The sequence below is a fragment of the Mycetomoellerius zeteki genome, unplaced genomic scaffold (assembly GCF_001594055.1).
Source record: "Mycetomoellerius zeteki isolate Tzet28-1 unplaced genomic scaffold, Tzet1.0 scaffold106, whole genome shotgun sequence".
Classification (NCBI taxonomy): Eukaryota; Metazoa; Arthropoda; class Insecta; order Hymenoptera; family Formicidae; genus Mycetomoellerius; species Mycetomoellerius zeteki.
In genome coordinates this window covers 5,475,759-5,485,869 of record NW_017255975.1, presented here as the reverse complement: position 1 = coordinate 5,485,869, position 10,111 = coordinate 5,475,759, and the positions used below count along the sequence as shown (strand labels likewise).

Sequence of the window (10,111 nt, the reverse complement as noted above, 5' to 3'; positions counted from 1 at the left end):
TCATATAAACACTTTACTTGTATATTGGATTTATTTTTAGAGCTACAAAACTACTAACTTAATTCATTTTTTAAATTAATCATTTCAATTAATTGTTAATATTCCCAAGAAAAAGTTTTAATATATTATAATTTTGACTTTATTATTCTCACACATAATGTGTATCAAAATACACATAGAAGTTCTTTTTATTAAAATATATTGTTGATAGCACACATATGTAGATATCTACATATGTGTGCTACTGATGAATTTTTTATGTTGATTTTTATTATTGGCATAATTTCTTTATGATCTCGAATTTACTCTATGTTAACTTTTCTACTTTTATCTTTCATTCTGACATGACAACTTAGAAATCATTTTGACCTTGGTTCCTATTACATCATACGGATGAGAATATTTCATTCCGACAATCATTCAATTCACTCTATTACATAATAAGTATTGTACTCAAGTTGTCTGTTTTGTATTTCTGCATTAGGCTGCACTAGAATTCTCTTTCTAAAAATGTACACTAGTTCAGCCACAGAAAACAGATCCAAGAAGTGAAGATGAAAATAAAACTATCATATGCTAAAATGCAAGCAAATGTCTTAAGTATATAATTTTATCGTTTTTGTGTATTTGAAAATTTATAAAAATGTAATGCTATTTATATATATAATCGAATATATAATATTTAAATATCTAGTAATCTGTGTTTGAAAAAGTAGTTAATTGAAACGGAAAGTAGTAAATATACATATATTCAGTGCACGAAAAAATGAAATAGATTCAATAGAAATATTTATTTAGAGGATACGTCTATAGAAATATTATTTGAAATAACTTTTTTCGTAGTGAATATAAAAACGGCAAACAATATTTATTATTTACATCTCAATATATATTGAAATAAAGAACTTATTTGGCATCTTGACATTTCATGGTAAAATGAAATACTTCTATTCACTATTTTTTATTTCTTAACAGTACAAAATATAGAAAAGCAAAAGTAGAATAAAAAACACAAAAGCTATATTATTGAAATGTTTAAAAACATTAAAACTATATTATTGAAATGCTTTTTAAGGCTTAACAATCCACTACAGTAGACTTCAGCGCAGGATGCTTATCTTTTCTACGCCGAATATTTAACCAGAATCCATTTTCCGGCATTATCATGAAATCTTTAGAAAATTTTATTGGGGAAGTAGTTTTCACAGAAGGTTTCAGCTCACATCGCGCTAATAAGTGAAACAGCAAGATTTTGATTTCCAGCATAGCAAACCTATTAGCTATGCACATTCTCGGACCTAATCCGAATGGCATATACCATGAAGAACTATGCATTTTATCATCTAAAAATCTTTCTGGATCAAATTTTTCTGGATTATTATAATACTTTTCATCACGTTGGATTGCGAAATTCGGAATCCAAAAAGTCATACCCTTCTTTACGATAAAAGATTTTCCGTTCGGCAATGCGGATGGTAATTCAAAAGTTTTTTCGCATACCCTTTCTAATACGGGGATTGGTGGATATAATCTCAGAGCCTCGTTTATCACTGCATCTAAATATTCTAACTGATTAATGGCTTCATAAGACACTTCTCCGTGCGACTCCTCCAAAACCTTATCGATCTCTTGTTGTAATTTGGTTTGAACTTCTGTATTAGCTGCGATTTCATGCGCTATGAACGACATCGCGGTTGAACTGGTCTCAAAACCACCTAGAAAAAAGATGAACGCTTGCGCAGTCATATCGTCGATATCCAGTTCTCTACGATCTCCTTTGCTTCTGATATCCATCATTAATTGTAGCATATCCGGGCGTGTAATATGTTCTGCATCACGAGTAGCGATTGTGGTCTTTATAATGTCCTTGAAAAAATGCTTCACATCTTCATTCACAAACTTTATATTCAGAATTCGCCCGAGTCTCGGGAAATTTCTGACAAGGAGGAACTTTAAGGCACGAATGCCTCTGAAATTAGATGTTTTCTTGCCGTTAACATAAAACTTATTCGTGGGATCCTTCATAGAGTTGATTTTAATTCCGAAAGCACACGTGGCAATAACGTCGTTTGTATATTTAGAGAAAGCATCTTTCATGTTTATACCCTCTTCATACGATGGAAATATCGATAGAAATTTTGCGAAGTCTGTAGCACATTCTGACATCAACGTGAACATCATTTTCATCTTGCTAGACGTAAAAGAGGGACTCAACAGAGTTCTTATGTTCCGCCATTTTTCTCCCTGAAGAGAAAACAAATTTTTTTCAAATATAGAGTCATTTAAATCAGAAAAACCATTACGATTTGGAAATGACTCAAAATTCTTCACAAAGATATTCTTAATGAGTTCCGGATCGCGAAGCAAGAAGATTGGAGTTGTCGCCAAGTAGAATCCAACATACTTTGCATTTGGATTGGAATTATATATCTTGAGCAGGAGATCGACGAATGATATTCGATGAAATACAACCGATGTCATGGCTCCGAATATTGGAACAGGCGGTATGTGTACAATACCATGTCTTTTAAAGAAATTAAAATTTCTAAAAAGATAATGAATACTCATTACACCGATCACTATAGATAAAAATATTAACCAATATTCCATGTTGTTTGAAAATCTCGCTACAGTTCTTTTGTAAATCTACGTAATCTGATGTAAGACTGACTTAAGAGTGTTTGCGATATTACTGACGCGCATCATTGCAGACAACTGCTCGTATAGCTTATTCCAATGTAGTAATATATCGGTAGTCATTTTGATGTAAAAGTTTTCGAATTGATATATGATGGATCAGCTTTGGCACTTTGCTCCTTGCAAATCAGCAAGTCATTGTTATGTTTGCTACATGTTCGCATATATGCAAACACATATGTATACTTAAAATTAAATTGCTTATGTAATCTGTAGAAGATAAATGAAGATGCTTACATGATTATATTCATTTGCAAAATTGTGAATATGCAATTTAAAGATTCATATAAGATAAATTTTGTTCTTAACGTTGTTACCATAGGATTATTTTTAAATGATAGGACGCGATGTTTGGAAATACTTTTTACTAAAAATAGTATTTAACATAATATGAAATAAAATAAGCTGAAAAATAAATGACGTATCAAAATAAGTTAATTCGAGTTATTTTATAAATTATTATGTTGTATATATTTAAAGCTAATTTTATAAAAAAAAAAACGCACTAATCCCACTGAAAATATTGCATTTTTATTTGGAGTTTGTTTATATGAGAACAAAATTTTATAAAATCTTATAGTTTATAAAATAACATATATTATACATATATAAACATAAATCCCTTGTTATTTTATTTTATTTTGTACTCCTTATCCGTAAGTTTATCCATTGCATTTATTATTATTACAGTTTATTTGCGTGAAACGAATATCGTGGATAAAAGTATCAAAATTTACTTTTATTAATAACCTTATACAATATGTCATTTATATCAATTTGATGAAACTACATCGTTGGTTTTAATTTGATATCCATAATTACGTAGCTTATAATTTATTATGAATACAAACACTTAATTTTTTACTTTATCAGTATTCAAATGATAAATATATAGAATGATTGTATAATTTTTCGTAGATGTATGTATAGCTAATGAAATTCACATAGGTATGTTGCATCGAAATATAAACATATTAACTAGTCTCCAGCTGATTACGTAACACATAATGTATATCAAAATACACATAGAAGTTCTTTTTATTAAAATATATTGTTGATAGCATACATATACAGATATCTAGTTTGATCAATTTTTTTGTTGATTTTTTTATTGGCATAATTTATCTAAGATCTCGAACTTACGAATCTATATTTACTTTTCTACTTTTATTACTTCTGACATGATAACTTAGAAATCATTTTGACCTTAGTTCCCATTACATCATACAGACGAGAATATATCATTCTGATAACCATTCAATTTGCTTCATTACTTGATAAACATTGCACTCAAAAAGTGAAGTTGAAAACAAAACTGTCATATGTTAAAATGAACAAATATTTTAAGTGTAGTTCTATCATTTTTGTTATTTGAAAATTTATAAAAAAATATTGTTCATGTACATAATCGAATATATAATTTTAGTTATTCGAATACGTAATATTTAAATATCTAGTGGCCAGTCCTTCGAAAAATAATTAATTGAAATATAAAATAGTGAATACATATTTTCAGTGCACAGAAAAATGAAATAGAATCAATGGAAATATTTATTTACAGAATGTGTCAGCGCAGGATCTTTTCTGCGCTGAATATTCAACCAGAATCCATTCTCTGGCATTATCATCAGATCGTTGCAAAATTTTATTAGGGACTTAGTTTTTGAAGGTTTCAGTTCACATCGCGCTAATAAGTGAAATAGTAAGATCTTGACTTCCAGAAAAACAAATCTATTAGCTATGCATATTCTCGGTCCTAATCTGAATGGCATGTAACATGAAAAATTGTGCATCTTGTTGTCTAAAAATCTTTCTGGATTAAATTTCTCCGGATTATTGTAATATTTTTCATCTATTAATCTATTTCATATAATCAATTTAATCTATTAAAACTAGACAATAACTGGGTAGTGTTTACGCAAATTGCACAAATTTTTACCAAGAAAACTGCTTCAGTCTCTGAATAAAACTCTATCAAGTTCTTATCCATTTCCTACTCATTGTCAGTATTGATAACTAATGAGAATACAGTAATATTAGATAGTAACTGGATAGGTGTCTAGGAAAACTGCATACATTTCTACCAGGGTAACTTTATTGTTATAAGATTACTTTTAAATGATATAAAATTGTGTTTGAAACTATTTTTTTTTTTACCGAGAAATTAGTATTTAACATAATATAAAATTGAATAAGATAAAAAATAAATGTGATGTATATAAAATATGTTGCTTGGAGTTACTTTATAAATTATTACGTTATATATATAAAACTAATTTTATAAAAAAAACGCACCAATCCACTAAAAATATTCTATTTCTATTTTAAAAAATAACGAAAAGTTATATAGTTTATATGAAAATAAGGTTACATAAAATCTTAAATTTTATAAAATAGCATTATATACAAACATAAAACTCTTGTTATTTTATCTTGTCTAGTATTTTTTATCTTTATGTTTGTTCGTTGCATTTGTTCTTATCCTTGTTTGATAAAGGGGAACGAATATCGTCGATAAAGGCATCAAGATTTATGTAACAATTTTACGCAGTAGGTATATCATTTATATCAATTTGATAAAACTGCTTCGCTGGATTTAATCTGATATCTATAATTATTTCTCTCATAACGATTCTATCGTTTATGCTATATAGGATAGTCGTAAATTAATATTATTGCTTGTCCAAAAGCAAATTATTAATTCGTTTACAAATCCTTTAACAATTTACGGACGAAATCTTTCAGACTGAATGTACAATATTGTTATCATTCGACGGATAACACGACGATACTTATGGGATTTACTTAGCGTTATTTCGTTACAATTATTGAGCGGAGTTATAAATACATATCTGTCTATTTTATCCTTTGAGTGGAATAGGAGGAAAGAGCGAAAGAAAGACACGATGCAAGTACGTATGCCGTCGTCGTTGCATCCTTGAGATCCCTCGAGACAGCGTGCCGCATTTTGCAAAGGCCGAGAAATCGATGGACACAATTATATTTTAGCTGACGTTGTTACAAAAGATTTGACCAACTGACTCGCCTGATTGTTCGCTTCTTCTCGGCACTTGTCGTCGTATCATCGATCTTTTCGGCTTTCCCTCCTCTTACGCTTTCACTTCGTGTAAATTACAAACTTTTTGCGGTCATGGCCATTACTGCTATACTCCTGTACACTTTAGACTCTACATTCTTATAATTTGTGGTCGACATAAATACTTAATTTTTCACTTCATTAGTATTCAAATGATAAACATAGAGTGATTGTACAATCTTTCATAGACACAAACAGGCTTTAGATGATCCTAAAGTCATCTGTTTACCGATTGAACATAATAATTTTCGTAGAACAGTATCGCATACATTATTTTTAACGATTTAGAAATCCTTCTCCAGAATTATAGTATACATACTACACGTATCTCGGAATTTATGCTGAAAATGATAAAAATATTTTTAATTGTGATCTTTTTTTATTATTTCTTAGTCTAATATGGCGTCTTGAGCTGTCAAAGTCGCGACAACATTTGTTTAATATACATGTTTTACAATCTGTATTTACGAAATTAGAGATTACAGATTAATAAATCACACGAAGATACAACATTGAATTCCTAGAAGTAAACTTAAACGTCTAATTGAAACGCTATTGTTGTACGAAAATTTATGTAAACGTGTGCGTGCGACATTGATAACGACAAGTTATTATTGATATTTTCAACAAATAATTTCAATACATAATCTTGATTTTACTCATTATTACTACATATAGGGGAGACCGGGGCTAAGCTGGCATTCGAATTTTGAGTGGCAAAAATATATCTTATGAATTCCCAATTTATATTGTAGGTAGCATCTTGTGTGTCTTCTTTACCAACGAAGTTTGGTTAGTGTAGGTGCCACGTTGTTATGTTAGATAGTCAAACGTATTTTCGATAGTCAAAAGTAATTTTTGAGATTTTATTTTCTAAATCACATCATTTTTTGTATATATGAATGAAATGAAGTTGCAAACACTAAAATTTTTTATTGCCATCTTGTAGTCTTATAATCACTCTATAAAACACTAATAATCATTTGACTAAAATAGTTTATTTTGTTATTGAAAGTTGCAATTGAAAAAAAAGTGCCCACTTAGCTTCGGTCTCCCCCTAATATTATAATATATATTATTTATAAAGATTATAAAAATGCATAAGCAATTTTTTATTATAAATGTACATTCTTGTAAGTGGAATTTAGATTGATAAAAGTAAATCAAATAAGAAAAAGAATACTTTTTCGATCAAAATAGATTTCGATAACAGTTTTAATAATGTTTATATTTGTAAATAATATAGTGCTTGATGTCAATTATATACATACCATATATATATTTACCACAGTTGAAACTTTATAACCATATCTTTTAGTTCTATAAAGTACAATCCGACTCAACTTGTCGGACTTAAAGCACAATCGTGAATTGAAGCTAGAAATAATATAAAAAATTATATTGATCGTCAATTTTCAATAATGATGCCCAAACGAACTTTAAAACATTCCAAAGAACTGATAACTGTAATTTTTTTAGTACAACTATGTTATTATTATTTGAAATTTTTTCTCAAGCTTTTATTCACAACTATAAGATTCCAGCACAGGATGCACATCTTTCCTACGCTGAATATTCAACCAAAATCCATCCTCTGGCATTAGAAACCCATCTTTGGAAAATTTCATTGGGGTAGCAGTTTTCACAGAAGGTTTCAAATCACATCGCGCTAATAAGTGAAACAGCAATATTTTAACTTCCAGCATGGCAAACCTGTTAGCTATGCACATTCTCGGTCCTAATCCAAATGGCATATAACACCAAGAATTGTGCATTTTGTTGTCCAAAAATCTTTCTGGATCAAATTTCTCCGGATTATCGTAATACTTTTCATCATGTTGGATTGCAGACATCGGAATCCAAACAAGCATACCTTTTTTCATGATAAAAGGTTTCTTGTCCGGCAATGCGGATGGTAACTCAAAAGTTTTTTGGCATTTCCTTTCTAAGAAACCGATTGGTGGATATAATCTAAGGGTCTCATTAATCACCGCATCTAAATATTCGAGCCGATTAATGACTTCATAAGACACTTCTCCGTTTGACTCCTCTAAAGCTTTGTCGATCTCTTGTTGTAATTTCATCTGAATTTCTGGATTAGCTGCAATTTCGTGAGCTGCGAAGCACATTGCGGTTGAACTGGTCTCGAAACCACCGAGAAAAAATATGAACGCTTGCGCAGTCATGTCGTCGATGTCTAGTTCTCTACGACCTTCTTTGCCTCTGATATCCATCATTAACTGCAGCATATCCGGACGCGTAATATGTTCCGCATCACGAGTCATGATTGTAGTTTTTATAATGTCTTTGAAGAAATTCGACACATAATCGTTCAAAATTTTTATATTGAGAATTCGACTGATTCTTGGAAACGTTCCAAGAAAAAGAAACTTTATACCACGAACGACCCCTTTGAAGTTACTCGTTATCTCCTTGCCATAGATATAGAATTTATTCGTTGGATCCTTCACAGAGTTGATTTTGATTCCAAATGCACAAGTAGCGATGACGTCGTTTGTATATTTCGAGAAAACGTCTTTCGTGTTTATACTTTCTTCATTCACTGGCAACGTTGATAGAAATTTTGTAAGATCCACAGCACATTCCGACATCAATGTGAACATCATTTTCATTTTGCTGGAAGTAAAAGAGGGACTCAACAGATTTCTCACGTTCCGCCATTTTTCTCCATGAAGAGAAAACAAATTGTTCTTGAATAAAATATCATTTGTATCGGAGAAAGCTTGCCGATCTGGAAATGCTTCAAAGTTTTTAACAAGAATATTTTTAATAAGTTCTAAATCACGAATCACCAATATTGGATTCATCATGAAGTAGAATCCAAGATATTTGGAGTTTGGATCCAAATTGTATACTTTTTGGATGAAATCTATGAATGATATTCGACGAAATATAATTGATATCGTGGATCCGAATATCGGAACAGGTGATATGTGTATAATATCATGTCTTTTAAAGAGATTAAAATTTTTAAAAAGGTAGTGAATGCTGATCACACCGATTGCTATCGATAATAATATCGACCAGTATTCCATGGCACAAACAGATTTGAAAATCTCACTATAATTTTTTTGTAGACGTCTGATAAGTATGACTATCTATAGAACACTAGCGGTACTGCCGTGGCGAGTCGTAGCATGCAACTACTCGTATAGAAGTTCCTATCTCGTTTTATATACCAGTAATCGTTATGAAGTGTTGCTTTCAAGCTGCTGAATGTATGCGTTTGGGATGACGCTATCAGCGCTATTTGTGTTATTCTATCCTTGTTTTACGTCTAATGGTACAGTAAAGAGAGAATGACACAAATAGCGTTAGTATCGCTTCCTCGAACGCACATTATGTAAAATCAATCAATGTTAGTACTTTATTTGATGTAAATCAATGAATTTTTGTGTGTATGCTTTATGTTTGTATATACGTAGCACACGCACACACGTATATATATCAGCGATGCGAAGTCCCGCCCGCTTGCAGAACGGTTAATAGCATGAAAAGGGACCATAGGCGGACACAACGCATTCGCAAGTGTATTATACGGATATGGAATCATCATAGTATGTGCCTTCTTACCTACTTTCTTCATGCTATTAACCGTACTGCAAGCAGGCTGGAATGGCATCACTGATATATATAGATATCTAAAATTAAATTGCTTATGTAATTCGTAGAAGATAAATGAAGAAGTTTACATGATCATATTCAATTTGTAATTCAAAGATTGACGCATATAAATATTGTACTTAACGCTATCATTATGTGATTATTTCTAAATATAAGAAACATTGTTAAAAAAAATGTTTTACTAGAATTATCATTTGATTATATAAAATCGAATAAAATAAAAAAATAGATAGTGTATAAAAACACATTTTTTGTAGGCTTATTTTATAAGTTATCTTGTATATTTAAAACGAATTTTATCAAAAGAAAACGCACCAATCTCAACGAAAATATTCTATTTTTATTTGAAGAATGATGAAAAGTTGTACCATTTACATGAAAACGAAACGGATGCCCACATGGCGTTTCAGTCTTGGAGATGAAACTTCCATAAAATCGATAAATTTGTTTAAAATATGTTGTGAAATTTGATATTGCACCTATCGTCCTTCTCGAACTTTCCTTTCTCATCAGCAAGAAAAGTTGGAAAAATCATATTTGAAGTTTCCCAAGTTCAGCTATTATTGGCTGACTTGGAATTTATTGATTTCAGAGGTTTCATCTCCTGGGCAGAAGCCTTCATTTACAATGGATAACCTCATTTATAAAATCTAATATATTATAAAATAGCAT

At 30.4% G+C, this 10,111-nt stretch overlaps 2 protein-coding genes across 2 annotated transcripts; both read right to left on the bottom strand.

The window, feature by feature from the left end:
• Positions 1-1,075: 1,075 nt before the first annotated feature.
• LOC113002599 (cytochrome P450 9e2-like) lies at positions 1,076-2,576 on the bottom strand. The gene has a single exon (NM_001365357.1). It carries the CDS (start codon positions 2,566-2,568, stop codon positions 1,078-1,080), a length of 1,491 nt encoding a protein of 496 aa, NP_001352286.1. The 5' UTR covers positions 2,569-2,576; the 3' UTR covers positions 1,076-1,077.
• Positions 2,577-7,314: 4,738 nt separating this feature from the next.
• LOC108722576 (cytochrome P450 9e2-like) lies at positions 7,315-9,426 on the bottom strand. The gene has a single exon (NM_001365356.1). It carries the CDS (start codon positions 8,848-8,850, stop codon positions 7,315-7,317), a length of 1,536 nt encoding a protein of 511 aa, NP_001352285.1. The 5' UTR covers positions 8,851-9,426.
• Between the last annotated feature and the right edge of the window lie 685 nt (positions 9,427-10,111).

What these genes read in the sequence shown, in the direction of transcription:
- LOC113002599 (NM_001365357.1), bottom strand. Translation starts at nt 2,568, where the DNA reads ATGAGTATTCATTATCTTTTTAGAAATTTTAATTTCTTTAAAAGACAT.
- LOC108722576 (NM_001365356.1), bottom strand. Translation starts at nt 8,850, where the DNA reads ATGGAATACTGGTCGATATTATTATCGATAGCAATCGGTGTGATCAGC.